The sequence below is a fragment of the Ursus americanus genome, chromosome 19, assembly GCF_024610735.1.
Source record: "Ursus americanus isolate L20-20 chromosome 19, mUrsAme1.1.p, whole genome shotgun sequence".
NCBI lineage: Eukaryota > Metazoa > Chordata > Mammalia > Carnivora > Ursidae > Ursus > Ursus americanus.
The window spans coordinates 17,836,608-17,852,417 of NC_142145.1; the positions used below are offsets into that span (position 1 = coordinate 17,836,608).

At 40.0% G+C, this 15,810-nt stretch overlaps 1 protein-coding gene across 3 annotated transcripts in view; it reads right to left on the reverse strand.

Annotated features, from left to right (window-relative positions):
* Nucleotides 1-15,810, reverse strand: part of WDR7 (WD repeat domain 7) — a 346,017-nt gene that overhangs the window by 91,312 nt on the left and 238,895 nt on the right. For 2 of the 3 annotated variants that reach the window (XM_045790167.2, XM_045790166.2), the window contains 2 exons: nucleotides 11,514-11,700; nucleotides 657-774 (listed from right to left, as the gene is read on the reverse strand). In XM_045790167.2, coding sequence (XP_045646123.1) covers nucleotides 657-774; nucleotides 11,514-11,700 — 305 coding nt within the window. Of the gene's footprint in view, nucleotides 1-656; nucleotides 775-800; nucleotides 1,533-11,513; nucleotides 11,701-15,810 lie in introns of those variants that run through there. The other variant, XM_045790168.2, reaches the window with a different exon arrangement.

Consider the following 15,810-nt stretch of genomic DNA (forward strand, 5'->3'; position numbering starts at 1 on the left):
TACCCCACGGACAGCAAGTCTGCACATTATTCATGCTGAAATGGAACAGACCTTTAAAAAAAAAGGTAGGAGCTTATCATCCTTCCCTTTCTCTTCCACTACTAAGACCTACAAGAAAGATCCTATAATTGGTTCATTGTTCTTTACTAGTTTTTCAGTTAGATGTGGGCAATTAGTTAGAGCACTAAGAACGTGGGAATCAATTGGCATTCAAGTCTTTATCTGTGACATGTAATAGGAAAAACAATTAGAAGTTTATGACTTACATTTTTGTTTACAGTTGAAGAGCCAGAGTTAAATAAGTTCAGTGTTGATTACAGGCAGATATTTACATTTGTGAAATGTGAGTATCTTTAGTATATCTTAATTTGAATAAGCCTGCTATATTTCAGATTGAAAAATTAATTTCAAATATTTGCAAGTGAGTTAACTTTGAGAACAGAAATGAATACAAAAGCGCAAGGAAGGAATGCGTTGCTGCGGAATTCAGTGTACAGGCGCACAAGTACATATGTATTCATTTCAGCACTAAGTTATTAACTTGCATGGTTCTCGAACAAGCCGGAAGGATTATTTGTGGATATGGACCCCCAGCTCACAATATCTAATAATTCTTCTAAATGAGACGATGGAGCACACAGAGAGGTTCCGCTCACCTCTTTGGCTATAGTTGTGATGAAGGCGGGTGGTCTGGCAGTGGCAATGAGCGAGAGGGCATGCCTTGCAGAGCGGGCGGAGTCAGCTGCAGGGCTAAGAGGCAGCCCCATTGTGATGCTAAACAGGGATCAGGAAAAAAAGGAAAAAAGAAAAGCAGCATTAGAAATATAGACTGAAAAGATTAGACACAGCTTATAATGTCAGTTCAAGGTCAATGGGAGCACTCAAACAGTTAGAATATAATGGACTTGCAACAATGAGCAGTGATTAGGAGTCAGGGTGTTCTGGCATCAAATACAAAATTGAATAATTAACCGTGAAGATTGAAAACAGTATGTGCATCTGTCCAAAGTGTTAAAAACGCCTTGTTAACAAATTATCAAGAACTAGTACTGAATGCATATCACAAAGCTCAGAATCAGGCAAGAAAGAAGACTGCCCTGGGTATTTTCAAATTTTTTGCTAAGAACAAATTAAAGGTAATAATTTGTTTAGAAGTCCACAGAAAAAGGCTTCATTTAAGGACGTGTATCTGAAAGGAAGCAAAATTCACTTCTGTCGATATAATTATCAAAAGAACTGAAAAAACTGCAAAATTATTTTTAGTTTTTAATTTTTAGTTTAAAATAACCTTAGTACTGTTAATTTACCCCATGCTCAATATTTTTAAAACCAGTCTACTAGTCAGCATGTTCTGCCAATAGTTATTTTGTACTGATGCAAAAATTATATGAATGGATACTTATTTCCTCTCTGTAAAGATCATAGGCATGGCGTCGTCCGGCTATCTATAAGAATATGCGCATGATGTAAAAATCTTGCCAATCTGTGAGGATATCCTGATAGGATGGTGATGTTATATTCCTTTGCCACCCCTAAAACATAGAAATGATAATATTCTTCTGTTTGTAAGCTTCCTGTATATTTTATATAGACTACTGTGAAAAGTAGTAAGACTTCATTAAAATGTGGCATGTGACCCTCACGTCAACTCTATACAAGGAGCATTTTGCTACTCAGTCAGAGATCCATTAGGGTTTCTCCCTAATTTTGATACATAATTTATATAATTTTGATACTTAAATATCCATATGAAATTATATTAAGATTTGTCCTGCTCTAATTAGTCTGTATGCTTCATGTATAAACTGGATTATGTTTACTAAAAATTCTCAAAATGTTTACAAATATTTCTATGATTAGTCTAAGAATCATTATTTTAACTTTTAAATGAAAATAAGTAGGCATTACACGGGCATTCTTATCATTGTTAAAAGAAGGTAAATTGAGTATAGAAAATTCTGCTGATAATTTCTTGGTGACTACTACATTGCTTAAACCTTAACTGGATAATATTACTGTCTCCAGTCTTTTTTCCAAACTGAGGGCAGATACAAAGCAGGAACTCAGAGAGGAGGATGGAGGCGTTCCTTTGATGTTTACCACTAAGAAAGATGAGAGCTGACAGAACACACACATATTGAACAAGAAACAGAAAGAATGCATGGGTGGACACATCACCTCCATGGAAGATCTTGATGCCCTAGGCACCCAGTAGGGGCTGGAAAGAGGTGTTCAGCAGTAAAGCAGGTGGGGTAGTTAGCCAGGTTCTTTTTGGGATTAAACTTTACTATTGAGAATTCTGCAAGGCAAATGTTCACTACATGAGTAGTGTTAACCTAGATTGCTCAATAATTGTTATAAAGTTTAGATCCTAGTTTAACTTTTAAAAAAATTGAAAAGCTTATTAAATTTTAAGATATTCTATGATGGGGGAAGAGAGGAAAAAATGAAATAAGACGAAAACAGAGAGGGAGAGAAACCATAAGAGACTCTTAATCATAGGAAACAAACTGAGGGTTGCTGGAGGGGAGAGGGTGGGGGAATGGGGTAACAGGGTGATGGACACGGGGGAGAGTATGTGTTGTAATGAGCCCTGGGTATTATGTAAGACTGATGAATCCCAGACCTGTACCCCTGAAACAAATGATACATTATATGTTAATTTAAAAAACTAAAAAAAATCAAAACAAAAAAGATACTCTATGATGTTTCTCTCATCAGTATGAAAAGGTGTTGATAATATTGAAAGGCTGAAACAAAAATGGTATGTTAACTAAATAATTCTGAGCAAACCTAAATCAAATTTCCTAAGACCAATAAAATCACAGAATGCTGGGAGTTGGAAAAGATCCCTAGGCAACCTCTCTGCCCAGCAGTCAGCCATGGAGCAGGAACGTCTGCCTCCTGGGCAGCCTGGCGTATGTCTGGAAGGCATGACAGAGAGCAGAAAGAACTGGACGTGGAACCCAGGGTCTAGGTTTGGAATTGAGCTTTCCTGTGCTATTTCATGTCTTCTTGCACCTGCCCAGAACATCCCTAAGAGGGGGGTGGTATTAGCATTTTATGAAGGAGAAACTGGATCTAGAGTGAGGAGCCAAAGTAGTAGTATGATGTCTTCTAGGACAGCTGAACTTTGGAGAAAATAAAGGGGAGAGGGGTGTGCCCATATCGTGGTTAACTGGATTAGTGAACTGATAACATGACTAAACTCAGCAACTTCAGAGGAATGGCTAGATTGCATCCCTGAGTGAGGTTTTGAGTGGTACGTTGTAACACGTGGACTTCAGCTCTGTTCTTTTTGATGTCCATCGTGATTAAATGAAGACACAGATGTACAGTTACCAACTGGTGTGGATATAAAGTTGTAACGGAAAGCACCTGTACTAAATGTCAGAACTGGGATTCAAAAAGTCCTCAGAAAAATCAAACTGGGCTAAAGAAAGACATCTTATGTGTGGGTACAAATGACCAACTTTATAGGAACAGGATAGGCGATACACGGCTTGACCAAGCTTAGGAAACAGCACTGAGCGTTGTATCTGAACGACAGCTATGGATGTTAGTGATGTGGCTGCCCTAAAGGGCAAGGCTGTATCAAGGGAAACAGAGCGATAGAGAACACATTGCTCCTGCCGAACTTCACGGTTCTGGCTGCCTGTCCGCCCTCCCCGTGGCTATACTGTCTCCTGAGTTGCTATGAGATGGGATCTGCCTTCTGCAGGCCAAGTGTCAGAGCAACCTCCTGGAGTCCAGAAGAGTCCCATCCATTCCCTGCTGCATGCTGTTGTGACCTTTTGCAGTTGGAAACCAGAGTTCTACTCACACAAAGAGGATCCTACCAACCTCACCACCCACCTCTCTTCCAGCCCTTCTCTATTTCTTCTGGAGGGAGGGGGGCAACAGAAAGAATGAGAATGAATGACTATGCATGTATGTGTTCACCTGAGGATGACAAGTGGCTAATGTCCCCTATGCTTATGCTGTGTCCTGCGGCCACCCTGGACTGAGTAAGCACGATGTGTGGAAAATGGGTCTATTAAAGTAACAACTTCACAAGGTTGTTGAGAAGATTAAATGAGCAGAAATGTAAAAACCTCCAGCCCTGCATCTCACCTACATTATGCACGCAATAGATGCTTCTTCTGACCCAAGATGACTCTCACAAATAGAAATAAAGTGAAAAGAAAATGAGATCATCCAACAGCAGGTCACTGGTTTCAAAGTTAAAGGCCCAGTCACACATCACCCTTAATCCATCTCAGCAAATGATCTTGAGAATTTGGGGAAACCGGCAAACTTCCTTGTGGTAAGAGAAATGGTAACGCTTGGCATGTGGAAGAGAAGCTGTAGGGTAATAGGTAAGGAAGCTAACCAAAGACATATTAAAGTATTGCTCATGAATTTAGTGGAAGCTGGAACATCCAACAATTTGTAAGGCGTCAAAGGGTACGTTTGAGTGAGTCTCACAATCAGCGTCCAATGGCTGGAGTGCAGGACTTCAGAACGTGGACACATCTCTTGTTCTGAGGTCAGGGTTCTCCACATCCATAGTGCACAGGCAGGAGGGTTAGAGTGTGAGAACAGAGAGGAGTTGCCAAGGCACGTGGGAAGAAGACAAACCTTCTCTCCCCTCTAGTCTATTTAATGTATCACTGCTGGAGTCATCTTTCAAAAGCACTAACTTTATTTCATGGTTTACCTGCTTAAAAACCTCAGTGGGTCCCAGGGTTTCTAAGAAAAATCTTGAGCCCCTTGGCTCGAGGTTCTAGGTCCTCCATAATCTAGTTTCACTAACTTAAAACAGTCTTTTCAACACCATGCTCCTGACGCCAGGATAATTTCAAGGTTGGTTCCTAAAATTCCATTCTTTTTTTGACTGTAGTATGTGGCTTATGCTTCTCCACTACCCATTCCCCCATTAGCACACTCTCCTCCCTCCCCTCTGTTCAATTCTTGTGGAAGCCTATGTGTTGTTCTGCAATTGCTAGAGCATTCAATTACAATCTCTTGAAACAAAAACAGCCAACAATGAAACCCATTTATTCTAGGCTGTTAGCACTGAATCTGCTTCTGCCAGGCATTATGAATTAGTTTTGTATTGTGAACTCTGTGCAGATGGGTACCATGCCTTCTAAGCCTGTGATCCCCCCAAAGTGCCTAGTGTAGCCCTTGGACATAGTGGTAGCTCAATAGTTATGTGCTAAATGAAGTTACCTGGCAAATCCAGCAGGAAAAAAAAAAAAGTCACTTAAGCCAGTTATTTGACTGAACTGACCAAGCAATGAAGTCACAGTAATTGATCTAGTAGTCCCAACAGACAAAGTCTAATTCTACATGTAGTTATCTTGGAAGTCAAAGGTGCACTGTGTATGTGATATATTTTAATGTGGGATTCTAACTGAATGAAGAAGGATCATACTATCAGAGGTGTGAAATTAAAGGGGTATCTGCCTTATTCTGGAATCGGTATATAAACACAGAAATCACTCTTTTCATCTGATCCTGCTTATCTGGCTGTTATGCAGATCATTTGTTATATAGGTTTGTAAGATGGGTCTTTAGTTTAAAAACTATGATATGACATACTCTCTATTTTACTCAGCATTTCAGTACACACATCCCATATGAAACACCAGAGATGATAGATACTGTAAATAAAAATCATGAATAGAAAAACAGTCCGCTCAGGCTGAGCTCATTCTTTACGTGACTGCTCATTAATCCTGTTCTAACCCTGACTCCATCGTGGTAAAAGCATTTTAAAAGTCACATGTAAGACCACTATAGTTAAATGTCACCATCTACAATTGTCAGACTTCCCCATCTGTCAAATTAAGGAATACTGTAAGAGAATATTCGGGGGAAAAAGCCACTTAAACTTTCATAGAATAATCCACAAATCATGGTCAGCAGTATTACGGACTAAATGTTTGTTTCCCCTGAAAATTTGCCCCAATGTGATGTATTTGGAGATGGAGCCTCTGGGAGGTAATTAGGGTTAGATGAAGCCATGCGGGTGTGGTCCTCGTGATGGGATTCATGCTGTATGAGAGACACCAGAAAACTTGCTCTCATTCTCTCCTAATTGTGAGCACAGAGCATCATGGCAGCCACCTACAGGCCCAGAGAAGAGGTCTCAGAAAGAAACCTGCCTTGTCAGCACCTTGTTCTTGGACTTCCCAGCTTCCAGAACTAAGAGAAATGTATTTTTGTTGTTGAGGTCCCCCAGTCTGTGGTATTTGTTATGGAAGTCCAAGATGGCTAAGATAATGTGTAACAGGGCATTGAAAACAGTCCTCACTGAAAACAAAGACTACAATTATTCTGAAAATATATACGTAATTACATAACAAGTGGGAATTCCATCTTACCCCTTCCTGGTAAAAACAGATGTACTAACAAGTGTTTTCAATGTAATAAGGAATCATCAGTTCTTGTCTGTCATGTTAATGCTTAATTTAATAACTCAAAGGTGGCATTAGTCTCCTAAACACAAATGTGATTCTCCCAATAAATGCCTATCGTTTAAACCTATTTCCTCTATGTTGTATACATTTACAACTATGAGTTGTAATATAAGAACTATGCTAACAGAATTTAGTTAAACGATTCCCTCAGATTATAAATTTTCTATTAAAAATAAACATGTGGGGTGCCTGGGTGGCTCAGTCACTTAAATGTCCGACTCTTGATTTCAGCTCAGGTCATGATGTCAGGGTCCTGAGATCGAACCCTGTGACAACAGGCTCCATGCCCAGCGCTTGGGATTCTTTCTCTTCTTCTGCACCCACCCCCCACTTGCACACATGCACTCTCTCTCTAAAATAAATAAATAAATAAATAAACTGTCATGTGAATAGGAAAAATAGTTTAAATATAAAATCCTAAAATACCTTAGTGTTTATATGGTATGTTCTTTTCTCTACCCTACCCCATATATAAAAAAATATGGTTGAAATTTAAGTTAAAATGTCAATTCTTTTTCTCCAACTGTATATAGTTCAAAAAGACTATTTCTAACATATGGGGCTTATCTGTATGTTATCAAAGCATGTGTGGTTTCTAGTTGACTATATGTTTCTCCTTTAAAGTTTGGTAAACTGTGACTATTCCAGAAAAGCAACGGGCTTTTTGTAATTCATTAACATCCTTCCGTCATGGTAGAGCGACTGCCCGCTTCCAGCAGCGGAGGCCAGCACAGTTGTGCTGTTCTCTTTCAGAGTAAAGGCCCTGCAACATGAACTGGGAGAAGAGAACCACAATCAGACCATAACGTACAGAACGGAGTCTAGCCTCCTAAAAGCACAAGGATTTTTCTGTTTTTTTACGAAGTAGGATTTTCTACTGTTTGTAAATTCTATCCATATATACATAACCATGGTGACCTAAAAAGTGATGGATTTATAAAAAACATAATACTGCATGTTTCTATTTTTCTCACAGTTAGCTAGGGATGGATGGCTCTAATGGCTCTATGATTTCAATGAAGAGCACCTGCATTTTCTATTAAACAGTCCAACATGAATGAGCAACCCATAATCATTAATTTAAAAAATTCCTCAGAGAGTCTAGCTGTGGCTCCCGGGTCACATAAAGGGTGGCATGACTATACAGGTGTGGAAGAAGCAAAATGGGAGTTGGGATACTCGGGTGATACTTTCAGCTCTCCCAGTTCTGGTGAGATCTCAGGCAAGTTGTATCATTCTCTTAACCTTGTTTTTATTGAATAGCATACTGAGAGCTCTGGATTGAATGCTGCTGAAGATTTTCATCTCTAAAATTCTTTGACTTAAATGTTTATTGAATGCAAATCATGTGACAGTGTTATGAATAAATATGGATAAATATATAATACATGGCCCGGGCCCCCAAGGAGCCTACTGGTATTTAAATAGGCTATAATTTCTAGAGGGTACAAAATTCTTGATGGAAATGATTTCATTCAGTATATTTTTAAAATATGAAAGTACGCTGAAAATTCTGAGTTGACTGCTTTTAAGTCCTATGAATAGGCTGTTTCACTTTTGGTATTCTCTAGATCTTTCACTCTGGGGGTGTGAGATTGCACCGTGGTAGACGGCAGAGCTCGTGGGCTCGGCGAGACCTAGGTCTGAGCCGCACTGTTTTCACTGACAGTGTTTCTGTGAACAAGAGGCAGAACCTCTTTCAGATTTGTTTTATAATCTTCTATTATCATGTTTATAATCGTTTTATACCAATCCTCTTTTTAGCCCTAATTCTATTGCCCAGACATAACTGGGAAGGAACTTATGTTCAAGTTTTAGATGGGCGCTCCCCACAGCTTAAGTTCTGTAAGGAATAGATAAAATTAGTTAAAAACAATGTATGTTTTAAGGAGCTCGTCAGCATCTGTTGGGCATGCCTGTACCTTCCCACCTCTGTCCTTTTGTGTGGCCTTGTTCTTCTGCCTCTCCTCAAAATTATTCAAATGAGAGATGCAAATAAAACTCTTACTGGCATCCTTTCTGAGCACCCAGCTGTGATTCACCTCCCTGTCCTCTGAGCGTCCCTACCTTTTCCTCTCCCCCTCCGCTTTGCATCATGGTTACCCCCGGGGAGAAGATCTTGTCCTTCCTTCAGACTGCAAGTGCCTTGGAGACAGGATTTGTGTTTGATGCAACTTTGTAACTGCATACAACACCCAACAGTGTTCCTTCCATATATATTAACTACTCAGTAAAAGCTTGCTTAGTTAACAAACATAATTTAAAATTTGGTAAAATAGCTGAAAACATTAGAAAATAACTGGTGTTATTTTGATTTCAAAGACGTAAAATTCTCAGTCCTATTTCTAAAATAAAGGCATTTTAATTCTGGAAAAATGCCCTATCAATCGAGCCATCTACAGTTTCTCAGGGGACCTCTCAGGAATCATCTCTGACAGAGGATGTCAATATATGGGGGAGAGAGAGGAAGAAAGAAACTCTTCTATCATATGTGTTCTCCAGAACCAGGGAGCAGCCTGAGCTGGCTGCCCCCGTCAATCCCCTCCCTCATAAACTCATAAGAATGGGAATAAAGAGGGAAGCACTGGGTATGTTTTTGCTTTTTCAGTTAACATGAACTGAAACTTTAAAAAGCACAAGCCTAACATAAAAGCTTCTTCATAAAGCAAGCTTAACATGGCAGTGAGAAGTGAGGTGGCCGAGCACTGTTACAGTGCACAGAGTCAATCAGGCCAGAGGGGTGGCCCAGTATGCAGGCATCATGAGGGGAAGCGGCACACATCCCTGCTCGGTTTTGCCCCATCTCAGTCCTTCTGCAGCCTGTACCAAGTGTGCCATGGATGTAACAGGCCATTTTCAATCTAAATCTTGTTATAGATTAATAAGCAAACATTTTCTTGCTTATTATGCAATTTATCATGATGAAAATTACATTGGACTCCTCAAGGCTACATGCTGATACATTCATTTATTTAGAGCTGTGTATAGAGTGTTAAACGAATCTTCGTGACAGAAAAGGATGTAATAGCAAGATTTAAATTACCTACTGAAGAACTAAAGTATTTGTGTCTGTGGACATACTACATGTAGATAAAACACAGTGTATCTTTATGTTTGCTGATATAAGCTTCATGTAAATGGATTTAAAAACAAAATAAAACAAAATATTAAATACTATGCCTAAAATAAAGCCCATCACTTCTCCCAAGCAACAAAACAAGACTGTATACTCTTGAAATTGTGTTTAGATCAGCTTTGAAAACAGGCTATAAAATTAGGTCAGCACAAAATTGGAAGGTATACAGGGAAGCTGCAGCCAATGGGAGGGCAAAGGGTTGGAAATATGTTCTGGGCTTTGCACAAAGGCCACCTGCCTCTTACTATTGCTTCAAATTCATGAGCTCAGTTCCCTCCTAATTCTTAAAGTCAGTCAAGAACCTTCATGTCTCCTGTATCCAAAAACTACCCTGGCTGCCATTATGTCGAACTATTCATTCTAGAACCAAGCAGCTCTTGATCTGTTGAACACTAAAACAATGACAATGGCATCACCACCCTTACTGCTACCATATAGGGAACATCCATTCAATCTTTTAATATGTGCTAAGTACTCTTCTAAGCACTTTGCAAACAGAAACACATTTAATATCAACCTTATGAGGTAGGTGTTTAATTAGCCCCAACTTGTAGACCGAACTGTGAGGTAAGAGATGAAGTGATTTGCTGAAGAGCATACAGCTAGGGAGAGATACAGATGTAATGTTTAGGAAGTGTGGCAGTATGATAGGAGGTGGTGGCGGGACAGCTGCCTAAACTGAAAATGAATACTGTCTCCTACCAATCCATCTTGGGACTTTGGGCTGGGAATGCCCAATCTGTAGACAAAGCCACACCATCTCAGTCTAGCCTTTTAATAGCTACTTTGATCTCCACTTCCTGAGCCTAGAGCAATGATGGATCATAAGGGAACTGTGGGAGATGAGAAAGACAACCATGAAGAAAAGCGCAGAGAATTCTAATTTTTTCCAAGGTCAACAGAGAGATCAGAATGAAATGCCATTCATTGCGAAAATCAAAGAGGTGATAACATTGACATTAAGGGAGGCATCATGAACCAGTTCAAGGATTCCTACCACTAGGAATTCACGACCATGAGGATGGCTATACTAAAAAAAAAAACAAAAACAGGGGTGCCTGGGTGGCTCAGTTGGTTAAATGCCTGACTATTGGTTTTGGCTCAGGTCATGATCTCAGGGTCGTGGGATTGAGCCCTGTGTTGAGCCCCACCTCAGGCTCTGCGCTCACCAAAGAGTCTGCTTGTCCCTCTTCCTCTGCTCCTTCCCCTGTTCTCTCTTTCTCTAAAATATATAAAATCTTAAATAAAATAAAATAAAAAACAAGAACAAAAACCTTCCTCCAAGAATTAGGAGGCTGAGTTCTCAAGTCAACATGAACCTCTATTACCATGCCCAATCCCTTTCCCATCACTCCTGGCCGCTTGGCCACCAAGGGCTTCCCATTTATTTCACTGCAGCAGCTCCCTCAACTCATCTGCCTTTCCCTCTACTCTCCTTATTGCTTCCCTGGATCTCTGCAACCTCCTACAGCTGGTCCTTGACTGTGCAAGTGAAACCTCAAGAAAGTGGATTTAAAAATTACTGTGAGTGTGAAGGAATAATTCCCCAAACTATTTGGCCATGTATTCTAACAGTAAAACATTTTTGAGAAAATATATACATAATTTTCCTTAGAAGTGATATGTTTAAACTATTATTTGATAATAATATGTCAAGGCACAATGTCACAGATCAGTCATTCACTGGCTCAATGCTAAATCCCATGTGTGCCCAAATTGCAGAAATATACTTCCCTTTCCTTGTCTATATCCAAAATTGCATATATTGAGATATTCATCAATTTTTTTTGGTATATTAAAAACACACAATCTATCAAGGGCAATCAATCACCTCAAACAAAAGTAAACAAATCACCAACTGAAAAAACACAAATGAAAACCCCACAAATTAACCGGAATTGAGCACATACTTGGCAAGCTGTTTCTCAGCATCAGCACAGAGTTCGAGAAGCCCCATGAGGACCGCAGACACGTCCATATAAGGCTCCCAGACTGTGAAACCACGTCCAATGAGATCAATGGCTGTTCTTCGGATCGTACTGTGTGGAGGAAGTTTGGGGCTTGGGGGCTGCAGCAGAAGAAATGTCAGTGCCTTACCTAAAATTACAAAATAAAAGGCAGAGAAATAAAGTAATTTTACTTTTGTGATGTTTTCTTTAAAGATATTTTCAAAGTATAAACCACTTTTTTTTTTAACTAAAAAGGGGTTTTGAACAATAAGTAAAAGATCTCAAATTTACTGTTTGCTCAGCCACATGTTTTAAAGAGATAAGTTAGGCTACAATATTTTATACCATATTCTAAAATGTTTTAATGTCATAAGAATTATGTATAAATAAGCATATGTAATTTCAAAACATATCAGTCATCCTAACTTCCAAACAAGGTTTCTCCCTACTCAGCATTCTGCGAAACAGAAATGGTTTCAAATAATGTTATATGGTATTCATCTTTCCTCTGCACCTAACAGAGTTCATATGTCAAATACTTCCATCAGTAACACTTGTCATCACAGGTGATGTTTATCAGCAGGGATGAGGGATGAAGGCAGAGGTATAGTTTAAAGAAGCTTCCCCCACAAACATCTATGTGTCTCCATATTCTGCTATACTGATCCAGCACAATGATGTGACGAATGTGGTAAGTTCTTCACGCAAGTTTGGTAAAGAAATTAAAAGACAGATCGATATCACTTCTAAATCTGATGAAATGATCTCGATTTTAATTGACATGTATTTCTTTACGTTGATAATGCTAACAGTTTATATACATAAGCCTAATGGCCGTTAAGCTGTAAAAGCGCATCTATTTCAAAAGGCATTTTGACGTTTAAAAAAGCAAATAGGGATGGTGAAGAGCAAACTGCGATTTAGAAGAGGTCTTTGGTTTCTTGAGGGGAAGACACAAAACTGTTTACAAATCACAGAACAGTACAGCAGACTGGTTAAGGGGCACGCAGGTTTCAGATCTAAGACAGAGAAGTAACCACAGTTTCGTAACTTATTAGGGGGCAGGCTGAAGAAGGTACTCATGAGCTGCCGTCTCCTTGTCTGTAAAATGGGGAAGACGAGAGCTATCTCTCACACACAGCACGGGAGTGCTGGATCAGCTGGTGTTTGCCAAGTGTCCTGCCACGAGCCCAGCACCCGACTGGGCTCCACAAATGGCAGTCAGGGCTCGTGACGAATAGCACGCTGAACCTGTCTGTTTTCAAAACTAAGAACATGGCGTATCACCTCTAATTTAATGCATCCAACAGAAAAAAGCATTTACTCATTTTTATGTCCTAGCCAATTGTTAAATGAGAGCCCGGATAAGAGTCTGTGAACACACTTTGTTCGTGGTTCAGAACATCTTCTGCCACAGAACCCTTGAAGAATCTGTTGAAAACCATCAGTCTTTTCCCCAGGAAACTGCATACAATACATACACATATCCATCAAATTCTGCAAAAAAATTTCAAGGAGGCCGTGGTTCTTGGGTCAACAACTCCTGAAGTAAACTGAAAAGGTACATTTACATGGAAAGCCTCCTGGAGGAAACATTAACTGTGTTTCATGCAACTTTACATCTCCCTTACCACCAAGCACAGTGCTCTGCACACATTATGAACCTAAGATGGAAATATCTCTGCCTTTACCGCGTGTACATTCTAATGCCGCTCCCTGCTCCAGTTTGCCAGAACGAGATTTCCAAATGCCACTTTTCCCCACCACTTTTCTGTTATTCTTTCTTTCTAGGAAGGTGGAAGAGCTGCAGAGAAAGCCCCGCTGCTGCTCTCTGCAGACATCCTGGAGCTCAAGCAGCAACGGCTCCAATCTAGGGGACAGGGCTCTCTGAAGGTGTGTCCTTGGGAAGCAGTGTTGTGAAGGGGCAGTGAGGTTCCCATTCAATACAATGTTTTATAGCACTTCAATCATCATTTTCCTTAACTGCACTCCACTATTTCTGTATTCATTACAGGCAGGAGCATTATGGCAATACTAGGGACCTTGCTGATTTCTTGGAGCCTGTGTGTGGGAACTCTGGAGGCAGCTTCCTTACCACTCTGACAATTTTATCCTGAGAGCAAAAGTAAACCGTTAAGTGGCCGGTTTCTTGATGTTTTTCATCATTTTTCTGACAAAGTAGGAAGGACAGCAGAGGGGATGTGATCACTTCCCTTCCAAAGAAATGACAGGAAAGGAAGAATGAGTAAGCGTACTTCAAAAGACCCCTGGCCTTGCAGTGGTCCCCCCAGGGTATCTGTTGCTCTCCTGCAAAGTGTGATCTACCCTCACAGTGAGGATGCCCAGCTCAGCAGGAAATGCAGGCTCCCTATAGCACCAACATCCCCTCTCTTAAATCACTTTCTATTTCATTCAATGATCTTATAAGTAAAATTCTTCTACAGCATTTCTCCTTCTTTAGTTCAGATCACAGTCTCTGGGTACCACAACGCAAAGATCCCCACAGTTCTGGCCGGACACGTGGCACCAAGAGAAGCAGAGAGAAAAACGGCCTATTTAACACACACATTGTAAACCTCCTAAGTGGAGTCTGATTATCTTTCAGTGGTCTGTTTTGGATTATAAAGACAGAAGAATGTTAAAATGCCACACCTGGAATTTTAAGTGGTCTCTGACAACTTATTCCAAGCAAAACATGTAAATAAGAGAAGACGAAGTGGGTTTTCAAGTCAAACATTTTGATTTCCAGCTTGGTTGATTAATAAGATGCTTATGACTTCAATGCTACCAGGAAAAATGACCCTGATGTTCTGAAGGAATACTCTCGGATGCCTAAGGCTTCAAACTCCCTAATCATAGATTCTTCCTGGTGATATTAAGGAAGGACCCTTTAAGAAATGGTTGTTACGATAACAGAAACGGATAGGTAAATTTAAAATTCCCTTTTCAGCTTACGCTGTATTCTCTACTTCAGGGTTTATCTGACTTATGTTTCCATAAGACATTGCTGCTCTGCAGCATGGACCAAGGTGATAAAACAGCTAAAATTGAGATACCCATGGTATCTTCCCTTTTGATAGAAAAAGTCTTATGACAATTTTATGAATTTCATCTCTCAGAATGTTCCTTAAACCTTTGGTACCCAATAACAGTTGCATTTTAATCTGTGTAAAATGAAATCTAATTTTGTACAAAAATATGTATTTATTTTATGTAAATGCCCCACTGTTCCACAGTGCCTCGCTGAGTAAGCAAGGCACAGAATGATGTTATTCTCTGCCATCATGATTGATTCCTTCTATAAAAGGCTCTCTAGTGGCAGTATTAAAAAGTTCAACAAGCTGGACTGACATTCATTCAAGGTTTTCCGCAATGTGGTCCCAACTATCCATCCAAAGATTCCTGTGGTAACTATTTACAGAGTGCTGCTATGCAATACTAAGTGCTGGAGAAACAAAAGGAAAGAAGACTTTCCCTCAAGAAAATGCACTCTAGTTCCGGAGACACTTGAGCAACAGGTCATGTGAATACATTCTGAATGGTGTTAGACTATTTAAAAGTACATGGTATCAAGACAGAACTTAATAGGAGCACTTAACCTCGTCTTAGAGGTGTAAGAAGGCTTCCAGGGAAAGGTGACCTCTATACCCCAACCTAAAGAAAACGTAGGAGTTAGCTACTCAAAGGAGAGGACTGTGGAAAGAATGCATTCCAGACAGGGAGAAGAGCATGTCTAAAGGCCAGAAAATGAGAGAGGAAAGTGGCCAGATCAAGGGATTACACATAGTTCAATATGTCTAGAAACTCTGTTGGGGAAAAAGGGAGAGGTTGAGGTGACGGGCAAGGGAGGAAAGAGGACAAAGTGGATGAAAGAGAACAATGAGACACGAGGCAGGACAGGTTATTACAGCCCAATCACAAAGGGTCTCATTTGCCATACTAGAAGTTTGTTTATTCTGGTGACAATGGGGAACCACTGAAAGTTTTAAGCAAGGGAGAGGTTTGATTAGATTTTCATTTTAGAAAGATCAATACTTGGGTTGTCTTGTGATTAGAAAGGGGTAAGACCTACTGCCTGTTTAATTTGGATCTACTCATTCCCAGCCAAATGGATTAATTAGAATCATAGAATTTTCAAACTGAAAGGACTTGAGAAAAATAGCATCCATTCCCGTGCTTCAGATGAGATAACTAAGAACTACAGAAGGCGAGTGCTTAGCTGCAGGCCTGGGGAAGAAGTACGGGCCCCTGTGGCCCA